We start from the raw sequence: 27,319 nt of genomic DNA, 5'->3' as shown, positions 1-27,319 counted from the left end.
TTCCGCTTGGCCTTGCCTTGTCCCTCGTTTCCTTTTGGATCTCCTTGTTCTCCCCGCCCTTTGGGGCCTGCCTGTAAAAAAGCTGAGGAGGGTTGACCTGAAGATTTAAACATTTTAGTTTGGGAGGATGAGGTTGAGGCTTTGTTGTCATATTTGGAAGCTCCCCGGTTCTCTCTAGAGTAATCCACAGACCTATCAAATGAGACTATATGAGATCTGTATTCTTGATCCGAAACATCGGAATCAAAGCTAGAGGTCTCTGCTCTAGAATTTTTTAAGATAGATTTATTGGGAGGATTTTTTGTCCTTCTCTTTTGGTGGCGTTGTGGGCCTTTCGGTGTACTGGAACCAGTAAATTCTTTAATAATTATGCGCTTCTGCCAACAATATATTTGACCTTTGCTGTAGTCAACACGGTCTCTTTCAAATTTCACATGTTTTTTGTCACTAATAGTGTCCTCAATTATTTCAATATTAGACAATAAGGTCTTATCATTTTCAATAAATTGTTCCATTTTTGAAAATGGCTGCAATTTAGTCTGAAGTGTAGTAATTTCCGACATTAATAGTGATTTTTCTGCAGTCTTTTGCTGAATAATAAGATCCATTAGTTGCAATGAGCAAGTATCTAAAGCCTTAACCCAGTCCTGTTCAAATTGTTTATTCAGAAAGCCAGAAGATGGTACTTTTTTGATTCGTAATCCTCTAGGGATTCTATTGCATCTGATGTAATTCTCTAGTGAGGTAATATCCCATCAGAGCCTTAGATTCTGAACCAAAAGTTTCTCCAGCTTAACAAAATGATGGGTTAGGTCCGATGGTTCATCACATAAAATGTCAGAAATACCGTCAAAAAGATGAGCAGCCTTTCTAGATCTTCTTTTGTTGTCACCACATGTGTGTACATAAGAACTAATTTCAACATCTGATATAACATTTTCATCTCCACTAGATTCTTCCATAGTGTTAAAAATATTTATGAAAAAAATTAATTAATAAGTAATAAACACAAAAAGTAGTCTTAGGCTGTAAACTCTTGTTAGTGGATTAGGTTAAATGTAAATATATCAGAAAAAGGGAAGGGGAAACACAAAATGAATGTGCCCCCTAAAAGAATTCACTAAACTGCACACCAACAAAGTGTAAAAGTTAACTTTTAATAGATTTACTTAAAACATATATTACCAAAGAGTTGTGTACTGTGAGTTTAAAAATATATTAAATCAACACTACCAAGCATCCGTGTCATCAAATATATGATTATGCTATCCCAGTTGACAACTTAATGTTGGTGGGATATAGAGGACAGGGGATGCTGTGAGTCAGGGTATTAACCCCTCTGGAGCAACTGTGAGACCAGATGGTAAGTGTGTATATATATGTACAAGTCAGCGACCGGTTGATTGAATAAATATCCAGCTATCCTGCTATATTTGATATCACTAGGCACTTCAATGAAAAATTAACAGTGTGTTTAAGTGCAAGTGCTTAAGTGATAGAGCTGCACATGCGGTGATAATGATAGTAAATTCACAGCATAATGAAGCTGACAACCACAGCAATATAATGGTGAGTTCACAGTAAAGGTTCTGTGAAAACACCTGTCATGGAGAGCAGGAAATGCAGGCACACTGACTGTGGAATTAAATAACTGACTCTTGGTATTCGTAATAAAGCTCTATCCTGGATCTCCTCTTACCGCTCCCATCGTACTTTCAGTGTCTCTTTTGCTAACACCTCCTCCATTGATCTCTCTGTGGGGGTACCCCAGGGCTCTGTCCTGGGACCCCTTCTCTTTTCACACTCTCTCTAAGTGACCTAATCACATCTCTTGGGTACAAATATCACCTCTATGCCTCATACTTCCTCCCAAGCCCTACTGCCCCTTCTCCTACAGCACTATCATACACCCAGAGACTGCGCCAAGAGAGAGTGAGAGACTTTCAACCAGTGAGTCACCGAAACATTGTGAGATGGGATTAGCATCTTACATGATGCGGAAGCACTCTGCGCTGGATACCACAGGTGCTGGACACGGAGGCAGTCAAGCAGAGCAGACTCCGTTCCGGTTACTAAATAGTGATTACTCTGTGCACTATCTACCATCAATTTGTGAGTGCAATGTGCATTTTTTATGTTTTAATATTGTATTAAATCGGATTAGACTATGGTTTGCCTCTTGCCAAATCTCTTCATATATACAGTTATAAACCTCTGAGATGATGTCCCATAGAGGGGAGATAAAACTCAGCAGTATCGGTGTCTTATCTAATTAGTCAAATCACCTGATCAAGACGAAATTCTATGCAATTGGACCATTAAATTGGGATTACCCATTATCCTTCCAGGCTATACTATGTTCTATTTTCTTTCTTGCACGCTATAGGGTTTTTTTTCCTGGATTCTATCACAAGTACGCTGCCTAGATGTCACATTTGATTTCTCCCTCACATTCATGTAGCCCTCACTGCCCTGCTCCCTAGGGAGGTTACATCAGTGTAGTGGTCTATTGAACATTAACATAGATTTACCTTGGCTCAGGGTGCTATCTGTGGTCAGCTGGGAGATGGAAAACAACTGTCACACAAATAAAACATTACAGGTGTAGGGGAGATACGGTACAGGCATAGGCAATACAGGCAAGTTTTTAAACATTTTCTCTGACGGCTGGGCAAAATTCTGCCACACATTTTATGCACAGCCGTCATTTATTTATTTATTTTTAAGTAAAAACACACCTCCACTTATCGCACTACTTTACCATTAAAGAACACATTAAGATATATATTTTGTTAGACAGGAAAGGCGTCACTCTGGTCACCCCTGCGGTGAACATCCAGGATGCTCTTCACCTCCTCCGCAGGTTCAGTTTCCCGGCAGTTTTTACATTTTAAATAATGCACACGGGAGGAAGTTACAAAAATACGTTAACCGATTTTACATTGCGGAATGGATTTTGCAGGAAAATCACAGGAAATTGATAGAGTGTTGAAGGCAGCAGAGAGACCCTTTGTGCGACATGAACCTTAGACTTAGCTGCGTCGTAGGTCTTTGGCCAGAATTTAAAGACAGCATGTACTTGGCCCACTAGTACGCCCCTTTCCTTTGTATTAAAATGTCACACCCCATTTGATCTAATATTATCTAGGATAGCCATGTCTGGTCCAAGCATTTTATTCAACTCTTTAAAAAAAAAAAGGGGGAAGGAAGCGTGTGCCCTCAGTGCAATCATTTATTATAATTAGATCAAACTTTTATTTTTTTAATCTTTGTGCACTAATGCTAGCACAGATAAAAGCAAGACAAATGAACAGGTAAAATGCATTTTTTAAGAACAAAGTGAACAACTGCAACAATCCAGAAGCTGAAGAAATAGGCTTTAGGCTTGGTCCATAGTGTCGTAGCACATGCGCACGCCCATCGCCTTAGCAGTCGGCGGACACAGATCGCTCGCGACAGGGAGGCGTGGCCGTCATGAGTCTGCTTCGCCCTCATTGGCTGAACCATTCACGTGACACGAAGAGACAAAATTTGTCTTTTAAACAATCTGCTGCGCCGTCGTGCTTCCTCGTGTGCACTATGGCTGGCCCCATAGATCTACTGCATTTTGTTTGCATCGCACACGCCATCGCTCACACTATGGACGCAGCCTTACTTGGATGTTGCTAGTTCACAAGCATGAGGTGGAGATCTTTCTCCAATGGTGACTGATATCACAGCGACCCCAGCATTGGTGTCCTGTGGTTGACCCGTTAGACGCTCGATGTCTCACAGCTGCCTCATCTAACGCTTCCAAGAGGCCGCCATAGATCGGAGGGGTGACAACGAGATACATAATGAACATCCCAATGCATTTCATTGCCTAGCAATATCAGGTGTTTAAGTTGCTAGTCAAAACAAAACACGTTGGGATGTTCATTATGTATCGAGTCACTGACGTTGACACCCCCTGAACTACAGAGAGGACGGCCCGTTGGAAGCGTTAGATGAGGCAGGCGCAAGACACCAACTGTCACGGTGAGATTATGGCAGGCTGTATAAGTCACACATAAATATATATAACAGTTGATATATATTTATCACTGGGTCTGAACTGGGACGAGACTTAGATATGATAAAATATAATTTATTCCTTGATAAACCTTGATTGAACACACAATAATGTACAAATAACAGGCAAAATATAGACACTTACTTAAAATGGAAATGATGAAGCAGTCATATCTGGACTGGCAGTTCATATAGCACTCTTCATAGTCATCAAGACCCCAAAGACATGTAAAGACCTCTGGCAGGAAGACAGTGCATAGCGTTTCTCTCAGCAATCAAGATGGTATAGAACAGACTGAACACTTGAAGAACTTGAAGAACATGAACAACACTGGATAAGGGCTTGACCACAGATTATATACCTTTTGTGGCCCTGTCCTTAACCTTAAGTACAGGTGATTGGCTTTCAATTACCTCCAGCCACTCACTAACGTGGGAAAGCATTCTGACCCATGCCCCCCTGCTAGTTAGCACATGCGCAGTAGAACTCTGGGGTCTCATTTCTGAAGCCCCACATTTGCATCAGGAATGCCAGCCAGTCTATCCATTTGGATCTCTGGCAGGAAAACCTTTGTTGGAAGGTGTTAAATGGGACACTTAAAAACTGCTCTGGTTTGAGCCTTCTCCGCCCTCAAATAAACAGGGAGGGTGACAAAACACTTTGAACAATACTTAAGTCCTAGACATTGGGTTGCCTCTAGGGCCATCTGCTACCCTGGTATGCAAAGGAATTTCCTCTGCGTTTTTGTCATACGTTTTTGTCCATACCTTGGGACACAGTATTAAACATAAAACATAAACGTATTAAAATATCCGGTTCCGTTGGGTCTAGCAGGTCCAAACTGCTGACCATATGGTCCAAAAAGTGACTTGCTACGACCTTCGGAACCGGAGATACACAAATGCACATTAAATCATTTTTCACTTTAATACAAAAATCTCCGCTAAACGAAATCTCAGCTTTTCACTAAATCCCCATTGAAAACAACGGGCTCCGCCGCCATGGGTTTCAATGGAGCAACTCCGCCGTTGTAGTCAATGGGGTTTCCTGCCATAGACTTTCAATGGGGAACCGCCGCCATTGAAGTCTATGAGAAAATCCACAAATCTTTACATTCGTCCATACTCCGTCTGGTTGATCTGAGGGGGCTGGAAATGGGCATGCATTAAAGCCGGAACCTTGGCTACATGTCACCCAAATCCCATCCCTCTGGGCATTCAAGAACCGGAGATATGGACTTACACATTTCAACATTTTACACTTAGTCATTTTTTCACCATGCGGCTTTTCCCCCATTAGAATCAATGGTAAAAGTCCCGAAATTTCAAGGGGGTCCATACTCCGTCGGGTTGGTCCAAGAGGGTCAAGGATGGTTCTGCAGTAATGCCGGAGCAGTGACTACAGATACCCCAAACCTTGATCCTCTGGTCCCTCCGGAACCGGAGATATGGATTCCTAAATTACAGCATTTCACACTTAGTCATTTTTCGGAGCTGTTTCTGCCGCCGCCATTGAAGCCTATGGCGCGACCCGCTCTTCTTGGTTCGACCCTTATCGGGGGTTCAGGATTCGGGGACCCGGTTGTGGTTGAGTGGAGGGAAGCCTAGGAACTAGGGGCAAAAAGAATTTTATTTCTAGGTGCTCTAGAACTGTTTATTCCCACGCCACTTGTCGTTAAACTTGACTTGTAAGTGATCAAAGCTCTCCTATTGAAAATGTATCCGCTTTGCGGTTAAGCGGTTTGGAAGACAGCCAACTCGTTCCTGAAAAGCTCTTTCGAGGGTTTCTCCATTGAAGTCAATGAGCCCATAGACATTCAATGGGAAACCGCCGCTCTCCCTCTCGGACGCCATCTGCTGGTCTTCTCAGGAACCGGACTTCACAGCAAGATTCACCATTAAAAAGCATTGAGCCCTAATGGCGGCTTATGGGAACCTGCAAAATGGTGCCTGAAAAGGCGGGAAAATTACACAAAGGGCTATAATCTCTATATCCCTATTAACCCTTGTGCTCCCAGATGGATCCCAGTGTGTGTGATGCAGACACTGATTAACAATAAAACATGGGGGAACAGGGAATATACATTTTCAGGTTATGACAAGGGTTAAATCACACGTCTGGGCCTCAGCCCAGTTAACCCCTTGTCTCCCTGGTGAGGTTAGAGGGTGGCCAATTGGGGTGTAACCCCTTTAATCCCGGGCCAAATCCTCTCCATCGTCACACCGACACAGCGCACCTAATGGGGCGACTGCAGGACATGAACGCTGGGATGCCATTCTACGGCCCACCATGGGGGAATTCAAAACCATTGGCGAAAGATCTCCACCTCATGCTTATGAGCTAGCAACACCAAGTAAGCTCCTGGATTGTTGCGGTTGCTCGCTTTATTCTTAATACATGTTTACCTGTTCTTTATTTATATATATTTTTTTATCTGTGCACAAAGATCAATTTTTAAAAATCTAATTATAATGAGATTTATGCACTATGCAGCACACTTTTTTACTTTCAGATTCTGTTTGGATCTGGTTGTCACCCGGTGAAGCAGCAGCAGCAGCCCCCAGTGATTTACCATTTGGGAACCCCACCTGATGTTCTAATCTAGGGGTTTAGCATTTAGAGCCCTCGCTCTCTTCCCCAAGGCATTCAAATTAAATGCCAGGGGATTGCGAGAGGCCGACTAACTCCCCTTACCTTGGGTCCGGCAATGAAGGGTCAAATGACCCTGTGTCGTCATGCCGGAGACAAGGGGAGGAGGTAAAGCCGACTGACAAGTTTGCACACCCGTTCCAATCCATCTGATCAAGATTTATCATCAACTTAGATTGTAAATTCTTCAGGGCATGGATTTCCTTTCCTATTGTCTGATTTTTCTGCACTTATTGTATCATAATTCCCTGTACTGTATTCTTTGTGAAGCACTGAGTGCACTTTGTGCTATATAAATACAGACAGTATAACTAAAACATTTAATTGTATTCCTCATTTGATTGGAATACTTTTTATTAATTGGAACTGTTAATCAGGACCATCTTCTAGAGAGACTGTTACAATACTATTGGGACTGAACATTGCATAGATTACCCTACTTTTCCACTTTGTTTCTTCTATAACATAGTTACATAGTTACATAGTAGATGAGGTTGAAAAAAGACGTACGTCCATCAAGTTCAACCTATGCTAAATTTAGACAACAGATACTTTATTCTATATCTATACTTACTTATTGATCCAGAGGAAGGCAAACAAAAAACCCCATTAAGGGGAAAAATTAATTCCATCCTGACTCCAAGAATTGGCAATCGGATGAATCCCTGGATCAACATCCTTCCCATGTATACTTATCTGGTATATCCCTGTATACCTTTCCCATCTAAAAAGATGTACCTTTTTTTGAACAAATCTATTGTATCTGCCATCACAGTCTCCATGGGTAATGAATTCCACATTTTAACTGCCCTTACTGTAAAGAACCCTTTCCTTTGTTGCTGGTGAAATTTCCTTTCCTCCAACCTTAAGGGATGGCCCCGAGTCCTTTGTACTGCCGGTGGGATGAATAGTTCTTTTGAAAGCTCCTTGTATTGTCCCTGATTATATTTGTATATAGTTATCATATCCCCTCTTAGAGGCCTCTTTTCTAATGTAAATAAATCTAATTTAGCTAGCCTCTCCTCATAAGTTAGAATGTCCATCCCCTTTATTAATTTGGTGGCTCTTCTCTGCACTCTCTCTAGTTCCATAATGTCTTTTCTTAGGATTGGTGCCCAAAATTGTACTCCATATTCAAGGTGTGGTCTTACTAATGCTTTGTAAAGGGGCATAATTATGTTTACTTCCCTTCCATTGCCTGTTTGATGCAAGATAAGATCTTGTTTGCCTTTGCAGCTACTGCATGACATTGGGCACTATTGCTAAGCCTGCTGTCTACAAGCACTCCTAAATTCTTCTCCATCAAGGATTCCCCCAATATATCTCCATTTAATTTGTAAGTCGCCTTTTTATTCTTGCATCCCAAATGCATAACCTTACATTTATCTGTATTAAACCTCATTTGACATTTACCTGCCCACGTTTCCAGTCTCTCCAAGTCCTTCTGAAGAGAAATTACATCCTGCTCTGATTCTGTTACCTTACACAATTTAGTATCATCAGCAAAGATGGAGACTTTGCTCTCGATCCCAACCTCAAGGTCATTAATAAACAAGTTAAAAAGCAGGGGTCCCAGTACCGATCCTTGAGGTACTCCACTCACGACTTTAGCCCAACCTGAAAAAGTTCCATTTATGACAACCCTCTGTTGTCTGTCCTTTAACCAGTTTTCAATCCAGGTGCATATATTATTACTGAGTCCAGTTTTCTTTATTTTGTACACACCTCTTGTGTGAAACCATATCAAAAGCCTTTGCAAAATCTAAGTAGACCACCTGCATTACCCTGGTCTAAATTCCTACTTACCTCCTCAAAGAAACAAATAAGGTTAGTTTGGCAAGATCTATCCTTCAGAAATCCATGCTGACTATTACTAATAATTTTGTTTTCCATTAGGTATTCCTGAATATTATCCCGTATTAAACCTTCAAGTAGTTTCCCTACTATTGAAGTCAGGCTTACAGGTCTGTAATTCCCCGGGTGTGATCTAGCTCCCTTTTTAAATATAGGCACCACATCTGCTTCACGCCAATCTTGTGGTACTGAGCCTGTGGAAATGGAGTCCCTGAATATTAAATTTAATGGTTTTGCTATTACTGAGCTTAACTCCTTGAGAACTCTTGGATGTATGCCATCGGGGCCAGGTGCCTTATTTACTTTAATTTTTTCAAGTCGCTTATGAACTTCTTCCTCAGTTAACCAATTGGTCATTAATATGGAAGTTGTGGCTTCCTCCTGTGGCGCTACTATTGAACTTGATTCTTCCCTGGTAAACACAGAGGCAAAGAATTTGTTTAATACCTCTGCTTTTTCCTTATCTCCAATAATCTTCCTACCCATCTCACACTGAAAGGGTCCTATATTTTATTTTCTCATTTTTTTGTTATTAAGGGACTTAAAGAACTTTTTTAGGGTTGATCCTACTTTCTATTGCAATCCTTTTTTCATTATCCATTTTTGCTAATTTAATTGCCCTTTTGCAATTTTTGTTACATTCCTTATAATTCTGATACGATGTCTCTGTCCCTTCTGACTTAAAGAATCTAAACGTCTTCCTCTTCTTGTCCATTTCCTCCCCTACCTGTTTATTTAGCCACATTGGTTTTGACTTATTTCTTTTATACTTATTACCCAAGGGTATACAGTGATAAGTGTGCTTTTCTAACAATGTTTTAAAGACTGCCCATTTATCTTCTACATTTTTCCCTGCAAAAACATCATCCCATTGTATTGCTACTAGATTAGACCTCAGTTTATTAAAATCTGCTTTTCTAAAGTTTAAAGTCTTTGTTGAACCTAAGTAATCTGTTTTTTGATAATTTATTTCAAATGAGACCATGTTATGATCACTGTTACCCAAATGTTCCAGGACTTGAATATATTTGTTATTACTTCTACATTGTTTGATATGACCAAATCCAGTATTGCCCCTCTCCTGGTTGGTTCCTCAATAATTTGGGTCATATAATTATCTTTAAGCACCCCCAAAAACCTGTTTCCTTTTGTTGTAATGCTAATCTCATTGCCCCAGTCTATGTCTGGATAATTAAAATCCCCCATTATGCAAACATGACCCAGTTTTGATGCCTTCTCTATTTGCAAAAGTATTTTAGCTTCCTCAATCTCACAAATATTTGGTGGTTTATAGCATATTCCCACAAACATTTTCTTTATACTTTTACCTCCACTGCTAATTTCTATCCACAAGGTCTATACATTTTCATCACCCCTTATACAGTAATAGGTTTTAGATCTGGTTTAACATATAGACACACTCCACCTCCCCTTCTATTTGTTCGATCCTTCCGAAAAAGAGAATACCCCTTTAAATTAACTGTCCAGTCATGAGTTTCATCCCACCATGTTTCAGTAATGCCTATGATATCATACTGCTCCCTTGTAGCTATTAATTCAAGCTCCCCCATTTTATCTGTAAGGCTTCTTGCATTAGCAAGCATTTAAGTTTTTTTTTTTCAGCCTGTACTATCTTATCTGCTCCTTCCATTCTGCGGCCACTTTGTTTAGTCTTTAGAAGTTTTCTAGTATTATCTCTATTTACTATGGGTATCTCACTGCTTGTCAAACTTGCACTTGCCCCCATTCTACCTCCATACCACCTTGTATCCTCATCTATTCCATTTAGTTCATTATCTGCTTCATTCCCCTCCCCCCTCCTTCCTAGTTTAAAATCTCCTCCAACCTTTTTAGCATTCTCCCCCTAGCACAGAAAATCCCTCTTCATTGAGATACAATCCGTCCCTAGAATATAGATGGCACCTCTCAGAAAAGGAGTCCCAGTGCTCTAAAAACCCAAACCCCTCCTTCCTACCCCACTTTCTTAGCCATGCATTAACCTCCCTGATCTCTGACTGTCTCCCTGCGGTAGCACATGGCACTGGTAGTATTTCAGAAAATACTACCTTGGAGGTCCTTGCCTTAAGCTTTTGGCCTAGATACCTGTAATCATTTTTTAGGACCCTCCATCTTTCTCTAACTTTGTCATTGGTGCCAACGTGTACCAAGACCGCCGGGTCAATCCCAGCCCCCCCAACAATCTGTCTACCCGATCCGCAATGTGCCGAACCCGAGCACCCGGGAGACAAACTGTTCGGTTCATGCGGTCATGGCAACAGATTGCCCTATCTACCTTCTTAATAATGGAGTCCCCTACCACCACAATCTTTTTGCATCTGAGCATCCTGGGTCCTCACTGTGCTGGAGGAACTATTCCCCTAGCTGCTAGAGGAATTAGTCTCCCTCAACCTTGCCATTTCTGCCCCAACATTCCCAATATCTTCACTCAACATGGCAAATCTATTGGGATGTGTCAGCTCAGAAACGACCTGCCTCTCCCTATTGCCCCTGCTTCCCCTTCTAACTGTCACCCAGCTACCTACCTGCTCCTCACTAAAAGCGCCACCATCTGCACCACTAGTCGAAGCAAGGGCCTGCTCAGTGAGCTCTAATTCCCTTTCAAGATTGCCAATGTCCCTCAATATTGCAAGTTGCCTCTTCAGATCAGCAATCTCTGATTCTAAAGAGACCACCTGCTAACACTTCTCAGTGGTATGCTCCTTGGAACAGCTGCTCCAAGTGCACATACATGTGGCAAGATGTGCACTTGGAACAGCTGCTCCAAGTGCACATACATGTGGCAAGATGTGCATTGAGTGGCATTTTCAATCCTGCTCATTCTAGCAACTGAAGTTTAGAAGTACTAACAGTAAGCTGTACATCAATAAACAATACCTTGTTTAACTGCTTCCTTGTTCAAACTGCTTCTGGTAACACCATTAACATCTATGTATTATCTGTTATTTGATTACCACATGTATTACTACTGTGAAGCGCTACGTACATTAATGGCGCTATATGAATAAAGACATACAATGTAGACATGCCATCTGTGGCTACTAGTCTTCTCTCCTGGCAGAGAGCCCTGCTACAATCAGGCTGCAAGTAGTTATGGGGTTTTCCCCTCCTTGATGCTGCACTTTAGTGACAGCGGGAGGCGGTGACATCAGGCCTGGGCCTGTGTAATCATGAGACCTGGTGCCCTCCTGCCTGGCTGTACTCAAGGGCAGTGCCACCCCAAATTCAGCAGTGCCTTTCCCAACTAGAGAAAGGCAAGTCACACATTATAGAGGCCTGGTATTGGCCTTCCAGTCCTCTTCCCTCCAGGAGAGAGGGTGGACCATACCTCTGCTAGAGAGGCAGGGAAGAGCCAAGATGGCTGCGGGTTCCCTTGGCCTGTGGTGACGGTCCAGGAACCATCCTTCAGTGGTAGCTGAGTTACTGCATTGGATAGAAGCCCGCCTTGGTACTGTGCTGTACAGAAGAAAAATCATTCCTGTTATACCTCCTGCCTGACCTTACTGGGGGGGGGGGGGGGGAGGGGGAGGGGGGAGAGAGAAAGGTTCTACCGTGGGTGCTGCACTGCTAAAGAGATGTAGGGTATACACCCGTGTCATGTGTCCCCACTACCACCGGCATACATCTCAGCCCTCCTGTTACCAGCAGGTATCATGCACCACACTATCTGTAATGGCCACATTATATGGGAAGGGGGGAAAAAAAAACTGTTATACATCTGTTTTTCCTTGCTATACACTTTTTGGTAATTTATACAAAACAGTAAGCTTGATAATTAGCACACATTTTTTGAACTACAATTGCATTTGTCTACTGCCTGTTAGTAATCTTTCCACAAATACAATTCCAAAGTGTGGGGAAAACACACAGGTGAGGTGAATCCTACAACAGAGTGCAGGTCTCTTCAAAGACAGATACAAAATAGAGATCTACTCACAGGTTCATAATGAAGTTATTTAATGTGACAGCCAGGAACAGTTTCAGGTTGATGAAAGGTCCATATGGACCTGAAATGTTGTCCCACTGTTCTTGGCTGTCACATTAAGAACTTGTGACTAGATCTCTACTTTATATTTCTGTCTTTGAGACCTGCACTTGGTGGTGTATTTGGAATTAACAATTTCCCCTCTTAGATAGCCTGACACTCGTTTAGAGCAGGACTTCCAGCACTCAGCTGAAATATGCTGCCATTCGGACCTGTACTTTGTAGAAGCCCTTTGATTTGAAAAGTTTGATCATATTACTCTTCCGTCTCCCCACCACGCTGTAGATTTTGAAGTCCTGGTAAATGTTGCAATTTAGACCATGCACGATTTTAGTAGCCATTTTTTGCATTCTAATTTAGGTCTTTCTGGTTTGTCCAGAACAACTATTTTTGGTGAATGTGGATTGTCTCCAAAAGTGTCTTTACAGGAAGAGCTAGCTGATTTATGTTAAAAAAAGTTAGCAAGTAAAATTTAAGAAATTTATTCAAATTAAAAATTACATTTACAGTATTATGAGCATAAAATCACATTATAAATACAGGTTTATAAAAAAACAATAGTCCAACTCAGGACACTGGCAAAGCTAGATTCGCCACGAGCTTGGATGTCAGTTGTGGCAAGCAGCTCATCTTCTTCTGTCGACTGCTGGCATATTTGTTCTTGACAGACTGGAGGGTGAAGAAAAAACAAAACCCCCACGTTATCAGGACATTGTCCATCTAGAGATTTCACCAAGTTTGACTGCTCTGGTAGGCACCAAGAGTGCATATCTGGTCACCCAGTCGTGATCAAAATTGTATAGTATTAGTGTGCAAATGTACTATATATTGCCCCATATGTGTCAGCTTTTGATGTACCAAAGCCATTTGAACGTTTAATGGTGTCAAATGAAATGGAAGGTACACATTTAGATGCAACAACATGTCATGGGTATGTACTGTACAATGACTATGTAATAAGAGCTTAGAAAAGTGTTAGGTCATGTCCCAGATTTAAAAAAAAAAAAAAAAAAAAAAAAAAAAACACACTTCTGAACGGTTTCAGATACCCTGCTCTAGAAATTGTAATCCAGTTTGGTATTCACTGGTCTGAATAACTATATTAAACAGCTAATTTAGAAGAGTTTCCTCTTGATCTACTTGAACTCTGGTAGTCTGGTAGTCTGGTAGTCTGCAAGCAGATTAGGTTTTGACAGTTAATGTCTAGAAATAGTCTAGCTTTGCACTAGAACTGTTCAGTTTTCTACAGTCAAAGATCCACGCAACTGGCATTTACAGCTGCAGTGGCCGTTATTCTAACAAATCACAACGCCGATTTAGTGCATTGCTGTACTCCACGCGGCCAATTGCCCCAGGCGCTGTGTTTTAATTTAATGGATTCTGTTTTTGGTTGCAATGAGATGAATTAATTGTAATGTGTCCAGTACAGGTGGTGTTTAAAAACCAGAACTCTAAAATGCAATTTTCTGCACTTGTGTCTTAAGGCGAGAAGGTTGGAAGAAATCATGCGCCATGACATGGGTATTCCGATGTATACACTGCGTGAAGTGTTCCAATAACGGCCGCTGCAGATGTCACTTTACTGTACTTTCTTGGAAACATAACAGGTAACAAGTGCTTCAAGCAGTCTCAATACATTGTTTCATACGCATCTGACCAAAAAGGAGTGAAATAATCTGAGACGCCCCCTGTCTTTACATACCCTGTTGATACAGGTCAATCACCTACTTTCATGAGCATCTGTCTGACTAAACCTAGCCTACATATTCCGCAATACCTTAGTCAGATGCACAGGCAAGTCAGCGACTCATGGCACAAGTCCGTTTCTTCAGCCGATTCCCATTGCCTGGCATCGTCGCATGCATTTAGTAGATTCACTTTTCCCAGAAAATAAAATTCCACAATGATTACATGAAATTAAAATAGAACTGTAAAATGGCCCGATTAAGTTAGAAAGCATTATAAATGGTTAGTTCCTTACCATGTGCTTCGAGAGTCCTTGATTCACCTTCAGAACATTCTTAGCCATGTGCTGCATGACTGGAATAAGGGAGTCTTCTGTGTAAGCCATGTAATGCTGAAGAGTAGGCGTCTGGGGAGGGCAGGTGGGGAAGAGTTAAAGAAACACTCACAAGTTTAGTTAAGGAATCAACTGCATTAAGCTTCTAATGACACCATCCTTCAGGATGAGTACACAGATGCAGTACAACTGGAATATGAATGGAACGGGTAATAGGTCTGTGCTGAACATTTACTCTTTCCATACTTCCTGCACACAACACTTTGCAAGCTTCACTACAATGGGGGTAATGAAGAGGCAGGAAAAAAGTCAAAAGCCATCTCTTGTAAAAGATTACTTTAAGAACGTTGGTTCTCTGGAGCTGAGCCATGCCATTTAATTCCAGCGATACCCTTTTTGTTTTGACCCCAATTTGGGAAATAAAGATAGCTGCCAAATGCTGCAGGCCTAGAAGGAAGCTGCAGCTTCCTACTGCATGCCAGGGCATCATCTTTGAAGAAGTAAAGCGGCAACTAAAAGCAGTAAGCATCTCAGGAACCAGGGTGTTACCAAAGCTAAAGTAGTGCAGTTAAGATAGAGGACCCCATTTGTTCAAATTATGTATAGTCCCAAAGTGGGCAAGATTGCCATTTTAAGCATGTTACAAGTCATCCCTCATGTGAAAGGTTTGCAAATATAATGCACTTTACGGCAGCTTTTGCATGTCTACATCCAAATATGAAGGCAACTACTTACAAAGAAGAAACAAAGATTATGACTTTACTATGGCACCTATAGAATATACTGTTGTAAGGCCTCATCCTGAGCTGGATAGGTTTGTCCCATACATTTAAGTACCACTGAAAACTGCCAGCACCAGCAATTAGCTACAAGTTGTAAAAATCAGCAAATGCATGGTTACCAAAACACCAGCATCCCAAATCACAACTACTGGTCGTTTTGTTTTAATATATATCCATCTATATAAAACTAGTCTTCGTTCACTTTGACAGCCCACCTACATTGTAAGGGATTACTTTAGAGATCTTGTCCCAGCAACTTAAGGACACATTTAAGGCATTAACACATACATCCTAATACATACTGTAAAACTCACCCATTCTCCACCACCCAAAACTTTCAGAGCCAGACAGAAAGCTGCAGCTGCCACTTGTGATGGAGGGATGTGCACCATATTGTAGTCAACCATAACCAGCTCCATCAGATACTTGGCTAGGAGGTGCAGTTCAGAGTCCACCTACAAGTTAAAACATTGTTACATGGTAGAGGAGCCAAAGGTGACATTGTGAGCAATGTTGTATTTCAAAGTAATTAGTTCTAGACTCCAATCCAGTAGAATCAAATATGCCATTTAAATAATATTCTCATTAAGAACTGTACTTTAAACAAAAAATGTCACTTTGCAAACAACTTAATGCCATGACTAGTAATTACCAGCCTCACGTGACAATCAGTAATCAGCTAAATATGAGGCCAAAATTACAAGACAAGTGTCCTGACAAGTCTGGATGGGAGTAAAAAAAAAAAAAAAAAAAAAAAAAAAAAAAAAATATACAATGAATCTTGCTGAACAAGAGTACAAAGTCAGTCAGAATGTGATTAGTGTGTCTATATAGGCAGAGAGTACACAATGTTTCAGGGTAACATTGTCAGGGTTAAAAAAATTTTTTTTTTTTTTTTAAAGTAGTTACCAACAATATGTGTGTTAATGTCCCTGTGGAAAATTGTGGGGCAGACCTGACGACCAATTAAATTAACGTTATATGAAAACAAAATGTGACATTAGGAACCAAAGTAATGAATCTGCAGATCTGAGATACTTTGATCTACTGTACATAAAACAATCTCAAGTTTGTATTGTTGAAGAAACCAGAAAGAGTGGATAAGAACATTGTTCAAAGAGATGCCAACTCAATTCAATGAAGGGCATGAACAAAGAACGTTCCTTGCTTTAGAGTTGAATTTGAGGAACTCCTGTGAAGAGATCCCTGGCTGGAGTTTCTTGATCTACATAGAAGGGACCTACATACATATATGAGGGAAGCCTTCCAGGGAAAACAGCCTACACTTACCCGTGTCCTACCTTTCGTAGTATTTAAGCCTCTTTTAGAAGGGATAGCCTCTACCAAGGATAGCTTTATGAGTCCGAGATCACTTAATTAGAAAAGTTCTAATGCTCCAACTAGACAAAAACCACTGGATCAGTCCTCTAAGTAAATCACAGAAAGGAAGGAAGAAAAAAATAAAAGTGCAATGTTTCAAGACCCCCTGGCCCCATCAGGCTTAACAAAGGGGCGATAAGGCCTGGAAACATTACTCTATTTTGCACATATAAGACTGGTCTGATTGTTTATTTTTTGCTACTTTTGATATAAAGAAACCTGGTGACACCAAAAAGGAAAATGCAAGTCTTTGATTTACTTTGAGTGCAGGTCCAGTTTGTGTTTTGCATAGTTATATGCATCTTGCGGTATAGATGCTGGACCATAGCACCATCATCTAAATTGTAGTAGACAGTGCTAGTTTATTCTATATTTTTTTTCCACACTCCAACAAGAGGCTTATACTGTATTGTCCTATAATGGACAAGGACAATTACAAGTTACGATGCCCTATGTTTAAAATGACATGTAGGTCACGGACCTATACAATTCTAAGATCTACTTTATGAAGCAGACTTGTGTAGAGGCCCTTCCAATTATTACTTCCCAAGGGGAGTCAACTCCTTGTTACATATGGGAATTGGTATATCCATAAAATATATAATTTGGGACAACTATTTTGATGGCCACTAGGTTTAACATGACGAAGGTATTATCCCAAAATGTTATGCACCATTGGAATAGGTAGGTGTGTGTATGTGTAGAGAGAATACACACATTCTGACTGAGAATGTACTCCAATACAGAAGTATTAATTGCATATTGAGCGGAGGCATTTTGTGGATTCCCACCAACAGTACTCACCATTGTAAGAAACTGCCATTGCCACCATTTTATTCAGGGATGGGGAAGAAAAATAAGATATAAAAAACAGACTATAGTACACGTATTCTTAAATCACCTCCCCAATTTTGGATGCTCTCCTCAGGAAGTGCAGGGGTAAGGGTCTCCCAATAGCAAAACCGAGGACTCTCAGGATCTGCATTTCCATGTTTCGGATCTGGGCCGTGGTGTAAGTGTGATCAGTCACAAAGGCAAAGGCACCGATCACTGGTGGATACATCTCCTCATATTTACATGCAATGAACATGGAGGTCACGCCCACCAGTTGCAACAGCTTCTTGGGCACAGGATGTTCCTGAGAAGAGCCACAAATCTATCTTAAGCAAGAATTGGAATAAGCCAACAACTTCCAACATACTGAATTGCAGAAATGCTTGTTTAGAACAAGCTATTATGTTGAAGGATTTTAGTTAACACCGAAAAAAACACCAATACTGATAATGGAAATAAAACATTCTATTGAGTTGTTACTCTTGTAGCAGCTCAGCCACTAACAAATACCTAAATGGAATTTGTATACCACTGATTGATCTGCCATCTATGTTATTTTTAAGCATAGGCATATACTACACTATACACAACCTTAAACTGCTAGATTGTCTGGTCTGACATTTAGGAGGGATGTTTAATGATTCACTGTTATTTTAAGTGCAATTAGGACTTTTTATCCAGTTTTATTTTAATTTGGAGAACTCACTCTGAATTAGAGTGCAGCTCATTAAAGGGGTACTTGAGTTCTGAACAGCTCGTAATTAAAAGTGCATTAACAGAAATGCAGGATTAAAGCTGCACAGACGACTTACTGAAAGCAGATCACAGTTCCATGCTCTCACCTGCAGAAACCGATCCAGAATAGCCACTGTCATGAACATGGTCTCCTGCAACAGCTTGAATTTCAGCTGGACCTGCACAAGCCAGTCTATGAGTATGGCTCTCATGTGGCCAGTAACTTCTTGGCCTTCTAGGTAGTTTGGTCTGACAGGTTGCTCTGCCTGTAAGACATTACATTTGAACACATTTACACAAATGCAAACTCCATCTCTTCCCCCCCCCCCAAAAAAAAACCAGGCAAATGGGGAATTACCGCTTTCAGAATGTGAAATTAAGGATTTCATACACCAGAAGTAGATATTTGGTGTAAGCTCATTACTGAACATCTCTTGCCAAAGCTACAGATGTAGCAAAGGTTATTGCACTCAGTGGCTCCATAGTGGGATGTTCTATATCGCCACTTGCATTGAAGCCTATAGAAAATTGTGATTTTTGTATGATAGTATTTCAGCATTAGCATGTGCAATAACCTTTGCTGCATATGTAAACAAATGTAGGGTTCAAGGCTCATTTTATAGCCATTTTTGCAAGATAAGCTCATAGGTTTTATGAAACGCAATGTACATTGCATTCACCCAAAAGCAGTTACTTCCCAAACACTAAATACTGGTTTCAGGGGCATAGCACCAATATCAGCAATTAAGCAGGTCTGCTTACAGGTTCTGTAATTGAGAACTGTACACAAGCATGCATAGCTTTTTGTGCACGCTCAGGTGTGGGCAGTGTGTTTAGACTATATGCATGAAGGCACATGTGCAACAGTCCTGAGGTGGCAGCCAAAGGTTGTCATCTGTTTGCTACCGTTGGAGATGTGCTGTTACAATCTAATCCCCCTGTACCCCATTTTTTCACTTGCCCATTCTTATAGATTGCAAGCCCCTTGGGGCAGGGCCTTTTTACCTAGTGTTGGTATTTCAAGGTTATTTCATTGTTTTTCATGCCCAAATCCTAATATACTGTGCCACAGAATATGTTGGTGCAATATAAATTATAACAGCAGGTTAATCAGTTAAGATTTACAGTGGTTTTTAGGAATATCAGATGCTAGCATTGGGAGGGCACCATGTCTAGCAATTAAGGTACTCACCCTCCGTCTCCCCCAATTCTCACAATTAAAAACACATTTTGGCGAATACAGTTTACAATGCAGGCAACATGGTCATGTTTAGCACAGCCAAAGTGCAAAGATGAAGTCACACAGACCTCCAGGCGTCTCAGATAGCTGTATATGTCCTTCACATAGTCACTGCACAGCATGGGGTTGTCAGCATCATCTGCATCCACATCCTTCACCTGAATCAGGATATTGGAGAAAGCCTGGGACAGTTCTTCCTCTGGAAGACAGCCAGAGGTCTCCATGGGGCTGGGAGAGGCTGGGACTGGCTAAAAGCAGAAAAGGTGACCACAACAGCAGTTTTACCATTTTGATTTTCCTCCACTTCTGAAAATTGTTACTGGCACCTCAGTTCCTTATGCCAGCAGACATACAGTAATAGATCTGCCTATGGTAGTGGATATTCATACACCATCGCTAGTAAAAATGTGATGAGACCACACCGATATATCCAACATTTCAACCTATGGCATTCTCCTGCAGTTGAAACAGGTTGGGCCCACCCCCTTTAAACACAACTGATTAAAAAAAAAAAAAATAATAATAAAAAAAAATAATGGCTGCTACTTTGTGGACATACCACAGGTTACAAAGTCATTAACCTGTACGCCTGGAGACAGTTATATGATAAATTAAAATACATTGTAGTGAACACTGCCCCCAGTCCTCCTTTGAAACTGAACGGTAGTAAAGACTCATGGGTCTATTTTTTTATTATTATTATATTATATGGAGTGGGGAAAAAAAGGACAAATTCCCCATGTAATACAAAACAGTATAAGGATATGTAGAAGGATTAAGAGACCAACCCTCACCCAAACAATTCTCAATAGGTAAAAAAAAGCCCCACAAAGACCATACAACAACAATTGATTTCTTGCAGTCAGTGCTTATTTTTCATACACCTGTATTACCCCAGTTCGAGCTAAAAGGTTTTCATAAATAGTGATACAGAACCTTTACAGCTTCCTTAAATTCTTTCACCATCACAGTGGGTTGGTTTGATCTTTTTCCAGGGGGTTTCAATGGAGCTTTGCCTTCCTTTAAAGCAAAAATATATATAAAGCAGCAGTTTGATTGAAATTGGTCTCATTCTGACAATTTGAGCTCCTTTTGAACTTTTTCAGCAGTACTGTCATCTTTACCATTTGGTTCCCGATGTTCCCCAAGGCAGTTCTGGGTCTCAGGCCAGGTCGGGACACCACAGCTTTCTGCACAGCCATGGCTGGCTCCATGCTGTTCTCAGAGCTGCACATCATAGTCTGATGAGAATAAATATTTGGAATAAAAGCCTTATGCACCAATGTAATAGAGCAGCAAGTCCAAGGCAACATGTTACTCAAACTGTCTGGTAACTAAATCACTCCCATTGCTGTAAAAAGCAATTCAACTGAAAACCCAATACCAAGTAATGGTTGAAACACCAGCTTGTGACTGTGCTATTAATGTACAATACAATTGACCCACACAAATTAAATGCTACAAACTCCAGATATACACTTCTAATGCACATTTTACTTCTGTGGCTACAAAGAGAACACTTAGATTATAAACTATGGGGCAGGGTCTCAGCATTGTTACTCATATTCTCATTGTTTGTAGTGTACATTACCACCAATTGTAATGTTAAGCCCTGTATACATGGTTGTCACTATATAATTCAAATTATACATACAGTACATTTAAAAAACTGCACATCCAAAGAAGTGATAAATTCCATAAGCAGACAGACGATTTAAGAAATCAGACGTTGAATGGACAAATAGAGAAGCTACATGTGCAGACAGAATTTAAAAAACAAAAGCCACATGCTCTGCTAAACGTTAGAGTTACCCATATAATCTTCCAGATAACCCATTCACAACAGTTTTCAAAAACATATTGATAACCAGATAAACTATAAGCTTCATAAAAGTTTATCCATTATTACCCTGGTGGTATAGACAGCCATCACTTCTGACTGATCCCAAAGGAAATCACTAACTAATGATGCAGCCTTCCCATGTGGTTTAAATATCCCAGACTCCTCTTCTGATTGGCTCCTTTGTAGCACCCTTCTCCCAGGTGATTGTTCTTAATGAATTATTTAATTATCTAATTATAACTAATTGTAGGCGCACTATACACATATAGAAGGGAATGAGGGGAGAAAGATTTAGCACTTTCAGTGATGGGGCTTCGCAGTGTGATTTATTGAATTCTAATGTTTCCAAGCAGGCTAATTAATTAATTATTTATCTATTAATTGCAGATCATTGGCCTCTCACATTCATTACTTTACTCCAGATTGAAAAACTCACACAGTCCCGGCTGATTTTATGGGAGTTTATTATCAAAGTCTTACTGCAATGTAGCCTCATATTTATAAATCACTAGTTTCAAAGCCAGTTTCCCTCGGTTATAACAGGTCCATTTTGGCACTGTTCTTATACACGTTTTGCAGAGTTTGATAAATGCCTTCATGGTTTTATTTTCCACTGCATCAATTAGTAGTAGCGTCGGAGATGGGTTAACCCTTTCACTGCCGGAAGGGAATGCAACAAATTTCATTGTATGGTGAGTTCATACAAAACAATTTGTACATGAGATTAGTGCAGAGTAAAGGAGTACATCAGCATTAGGTGAGACCTCCTTATTTGGACTAACAATTTGTATTGTATTTTAAGACAAGCTTTCAAGAGTTCTCTCTCTTCCTCAGGTCAGCAATATTGATTTACAAAGATTCCAGGAGTTAAACACAGATGCAAAAAAACAAACAAACAGGACAGGAAATGTGGAGAACACAAAATAAAAATGTTTTACCAGGAAATAATACATTGAGAGTTACCTCTCGTTTTCAAGTATGTCCTGGGCATAGAGTTATGATGACAAAAAATACATGGTTACATAAGTGAACAGGGTTATACATTATATACATACAAGGCATTGCATGCACAGTTAAAGATCATACATGTTATAGGCATTTGTAACAGTTACAGACCAGATTACTATGTGCGACAGATTTAGTTTTGAAGGAACTTAGACTGGTGGCGGATGTGAGAGTCTCCGGTAGATTGTATGTACTGTGTGTATGTATGTATGTATGTCTTCATTTATATAGCACAATTAATGTATATAGCGCTTCACAGCAGTAATACACGTGACTATCACAAATAACACGTTCAGGGAAGAAGTGCTTCAGACATAAAAGTAATTGTTCAACTTGTGGGGTGCACGGTAGGAGAAGGTGGAGTGGTTGGATACTTTGTTGAACCTTGGGACCATGAACAGTCGTTTGGAGTCAGATCTCAGATGATAAGTGCTGCATGTGGTAGGGGTGAGGAGCTTGTTCAGATGGGTTGGTAGCTTGCCCAGAAAGTATTGAAGACAAGACAGGAAAGATTAACTTTGTGCCTAGAATCAAGGGATGACCAATCTAGTTCTATGATGATTTCGCAGTGATGTGTTGCAGTTGCATTGGAGGACAAAGCGGCATATTGAATCGTAGAGGGTATCAAGCTTGCGGAGATGAGTTTGGGGTGCTTGGCATTAGCATCTACTGTGCGATGCCAATGGCCCCAAATACCATTATTACAGTCTTGTCAGTGTTTAAAAACAGTTTGTTTTGGGAAATGCAATTTTCAAGTCATAAAAAGTCAGTTTGAAGTATGTGTCCAAGGTTGGAGATGCTAGGTCTGTGTGCATATAAGATTGTGTCATCCGCATATATGTACAGTATACTGAAGAAGCTCCCTTACAAGCTGTGGGAAGATTATTGATGAAGGCTGAAAAGCATAGGGGCCCCAGAACAGAGCCTTGTGGGACACCACAGGCGATATCCAAGGGGTGGGAGTTGGAGCCCGAGAGACACATGTTGGGATATACCTGATAGGTAGGAATGAAACCAGTTTAAAGCTTGTTTCCCAATTCCAGAGCACTGGAGTTTGTTTAGCAAAATAAGATGATCAATCGCATCAAAAGCCTTTGCAAAAATCTAGGAATATTGCACCAGTGAGTTGTCCCCGTTCCATTCCACACTGGATCCAATTGAAAACTTTTAGGAGGGTAGTTACCATGGAGTGTTTGGGACGAATGACAGATTGGAATTGGCTAGGGAAATTTGTCTTGATATAGTAATCTCTTAATTGGGAGTGAACAATTTTTTCCATAACTTTGGATAGTATGGGAGAAGAGAGATTGGCCTGTAGTTTGAGACAGAGTTTTTGTCCCCACTTTTAAAGATTGGGACAACTCCGGCAGTTTTCCAGGTTTTAGGGATATGGCCCTGCAGACAGAGTAGAGTTGATTAGGGAAGTTGTAGGAACTTAGATTGCAGTAGGTCAGGTCCACATCGGTTGCTTAGTTTTAAATTGAGAAGCGCTTGTGTAATCTCCTCTTCAAATGCTGGGACAAATTGAAAATTGTGGGCAGTGTTGGGAGAAGGTGGGGCTGTAGGGGTACTGAGATATTGGGAGAGCATGTAGGACCATATATCCATCAGCAGTGTGAAGGGGGTGTGTGCAGCGTGGGAGAAGGGTTTGGAATGAAAATTAAAGCGGTAGGGAGAAACATTACAAAAAGTTCTGATGGTTATAACAGGCCTGCACAACTCGTAAAGCGAGAAGGGCCGAACTGCTCCAAGGAAAAGAAATTTGGGCCACACGGGTAAAATCATCATCATCATCTCTACTCCAGCACCTCTCATCATCATCATCCTCATATATCTCCCCCAGCACCCCCATCATCATCCTCATATCTCCCCCAGCACCATTCATCATCATCCTCATATCTCATCCAGCACCCTTCATCATCATCCTCATATCTCACCCAGAACCCCTCACTATCAACCTTTGCGATACTCCCCATCTATCTCTCATATCCCCATCTCTCCCCCTCACCCACACACATAATACTCCCCCTCCACATCAAACACACAATACCCCCCTGCACACCACACACATCCCATCCCCCCTGCACCTCACATCATTCTCCCCCGTGCACCTCACATCATTCTCCCCCCTTGCACCTCCAATGACCACCCCTGCACCTCCAATGACCCCCCTGCACCTCCAATCACCCCCCTGCACCTCACATCACCCCCCTGCACCTCACATCACCCTCTCCCCCCCTGCACATCCCCCTCTCCCCCACTCCACATCACATCTCCCTCCCCTGCACATCACCCTCTCCCCCACTCACCCTCTCCTGCACCTCATATCACCCTCTCTCCCCCTGCACATCACATCACCCTCTCCCCCCTGCACATCACTCTCTCCCCCACTCCACATCACATCACCCTCTCCCTTCCCTGCACCTCATATCACCCTCTCCCCCACTCCACATCACATCACCCTCTCCCTCCCCTGCACCTCATATCACCCTCTCCCCCACTCCACATCACATCACCCTCTCCCCCCCTGCACATCACCCTCTCCCGCACATCACCCTCTCCCCCACATCACATCACATCACCCTCTCTCTCCCCTGCACCTATCACCCTCTTCCCCCACTGCACCTCACATCTCCCTCTGCTAGAGCGTGGGGGGCGCTCCTTTCCTAAGTTGTCGGCAGGCTCAGGGGGAGGGGGGGAGAAGGAGTGCGTCACCATGCTGGCGCTCCTTCCTCATGTGTCGGCAGAGCGGGAATTGGTCGGCAGAGCAGGCTCGGGGGGAGCGCGTCACCATGCTGGCGCTCCTTCCCTCCTGTGCCTGCAGAGCTGTCTCGGGAGGGGGGGGTGCACAGGGAGCCATCGCGGGCCGTATGTTGTGCAGGCCTGGTGTATAAGAAACCCCATTTCGCTTTCATTTTCATTCCAAACCCTTCTCCCCCATACACCCCCTTCACGCTGCTGATGGATATATGGTCCTACATGCTTTCCCAATATCTCAGCAATCCTTCCATCCATGTATTGCCCTGCCTGTTTATTTACCCTCTGCAATGTATTCTCCACTTCTCCTGTCTTAGATTGTGTTAAACTCATGGAATCTCTGTTAATCAGTATTGCTCGACCAGAGGAAGAGAGAGAGAACGCTCGAAACCTTGTCTTATAGTATCAATTGTTAGTACAAATAAAAAAAAGTATTAACTAATGCTGAAGTACTCATTTACTCTGCACTATCGCAACTTGATTAACAATAGCAATAGATATGATGACAGAAATCCCTATTGAATGACAATGTTTCCTAACCTGTGGCACACTTATCACTGTTACTGTAGTTCAAAAAGTCCTATAAAAGAGGCTTTTTACAATATTGTGACTGACTTTGGTGGCCACGGGGAGAAGACAGAGGCAATGAGAAAAGATTATTCTCACTAAAAGGTAGTAATAATTAATAAAAGGTCAGGTAAATGTACAGCTATTAATACTTTTGTACACCTGTAAATAGGCGATGGAATCCAGAATTAATTTACGTTGTTAATAAATAAACTTGGTAACCCTAATGTTATATGTTGCTGAGATTTTACAGGCTTGCAGAACCTGTTACCCAGGTAGATACAATGTTCACAATCTTCTGTCTTCACTTTAAATGGTGGTGAGATTTTATAACGGTTTGCCTATTCTAATCTTAATATGTCTAATTCAGGGTTGGGAAAACCTTTTTTTAGGTGGACAAATAAATGGACACTTTTGGGGGTGGGGGAGTGGGGCACTTTCCTTGCCTAATTGCTGCTGTCAGACAGCAGCAGCTGGGTACGACGGCTGCTGCGGAGCGGGCAGGGCCGCCGACCGCTTTCCGTGCTCAGGACTAGAGTTTTCACCTGGGTTCCCAGTGAGCTGCTTCCATCCCTCTCTCACCCCTCTCCCCCCCCCATATCTTTGTTTACCTCTTTTCTCCACTCCATGTATTTCTCTCCAGCGTCTCTCTCATTCTTCTCGTCTCTCCTTTCACTCGCAAACCTCATCCTATTCTCTCAATTCCTCACTTAAAATTCCCCCCCCCCCCAACCCTTCACACAAATCCTTCCCCCACCCGCTCCACTCAAATTCTTCCATGAATGGACGTGCTTTAATAAAGAGCTGCGTCTTCTTGAGTCTGATAGAAACTCTCCTCCTTTCCAGCACAGTTCAATTCAAGAAGCCAGGCCCAGTACATGTGAAGTTTAACTTCTTTTTTACTTCTGTTGAACTCCACATTGTATGCCAACTAAAAAGGGCCACTTTCAGGAAGGTGTTTTGCCACTGCAGTAGGCAGCTCCCCTACGTCTAAGAAGTCCTCTGACTCAATTAAGTTCTGCCCAGTACCCAGTTTTCCAACTTTATCTTTCCGTGATTTGACTGTATAACCATGTTCTTTTAATGTAACCATATATTTCTTTTATAACTCTGTGCCCAGGACACACTTGGAAACGAGAGGTAACTCAATGTATTACTTCCTGGTTAAACATTTTTATAAATAAATAAGAAAGTTACTCATTTGTATTTCACAACGTCTTTATATATTCGTTGTGCATTTGTAGGAATTCATGTTGACAACCCAATGTTAATGCTTTAGATGTACTTAAAGGTTGATTGCGGTTTTAAGTACATTTCTTTTTACTGACCTGAACCAAAAACAGCCCTTTGAAGATGATCTGTGGACCCCCAACCTCCAAAATTAGCGGGTTAGTGTGGGAGGCAAACATAAAATATCAAGATCCTCTCCCACTGATGTTGGAACAGCAAGAGAGCGCCCTTCACACCATCAGGCTGCTGCTTTAATATTATAATCCAGAAACTTACTAATTTTTTTTTATTCAGCAAAGTCAGAGTGCAAAAGACCAGAACTGAGGTCTGTTTGATTTGTCCTAATATTTTTTGCATTGGGAAGATAGT

At 41.5% G+C, this 27,319-nt stretch overlaps 1 protein-coding gene across 1 annotated transcript; it reads right to left on the bottom strand.

Annotated features, from left to right (window-relative positions):
• Positions 1-13,124: 13,124 nt before the first annotated feature.
• Positions 13,125-26,409, bottom strand: LOC142468107 (G2/mitotic-specific cyclin-B1-like). Its single transcript, XM_075574683.1, has 8 exons — positions 26,332-26,409; positions 20,673-20,789; positions 19,617-19,796; positions 18,416-18,574; positions 17,641-17,877; positions 15,674-15,814; positions 14,539-14,649; positions 13,125-13,226 (listed from the first exon to the last, which is right to left on the bottom strand). The coding sequence occupies exons 1-8, from the start codon at positions 26,407-26,409 to the stop codon at positions 13,125-13,127; spliced, it is 1,125 nt and encodes a 374-aa protein (XP_075430798.1).
• Between the last annotated feature and the right edge of the window lie 910 nt (positions 26,410-27,319).

The sequence above is a fragment of the Ascaphus truei genome, chromosome 1 (genome assembly GCF_040206685.1).
Source record: "Ascaphus truei isolate aAscTru1 chromosome 1, aAscTru1.hap1, whole genome shotgun sequence".
Lineage (NCBI taxonomy): Eukaryota > Metazoa > Chordata > Amphibia > Anura > Ascaphidae > Ascaphus > Ascaphus truei.
The sequence above is the reverse complement of the archived record's forward strand: the minus strand, read 5'-3'. Positions and strand labels throughout refer to the sequence as shown.

Excerpts from the sequence above, each read along its gene's own strand:
- LOC142468107 (XM_075574683.1), bottom strand. The coding sequence starts at position 26,409 with ATGAGGTTTGCGAGTGAAAGGAGAGACGAGAAGAATGAGAGAGACGCT. Across the intron at positions 20,790-26,331 it reads ACATGGAGTGGAGAAAAGAG|ACTATGATGTGCAGCTCTGA; the intron begins GTAAACAAAGAT and ends TATTCTCATCAG. Across the intron at positions 17,878-18,415 it reads TTCTGGATCGGTTTCTGCAG|GAACATCCTGTGCCCAAGAA; the intron begins GTGAGAGCATGG and ends GGCTCTTCTCAG.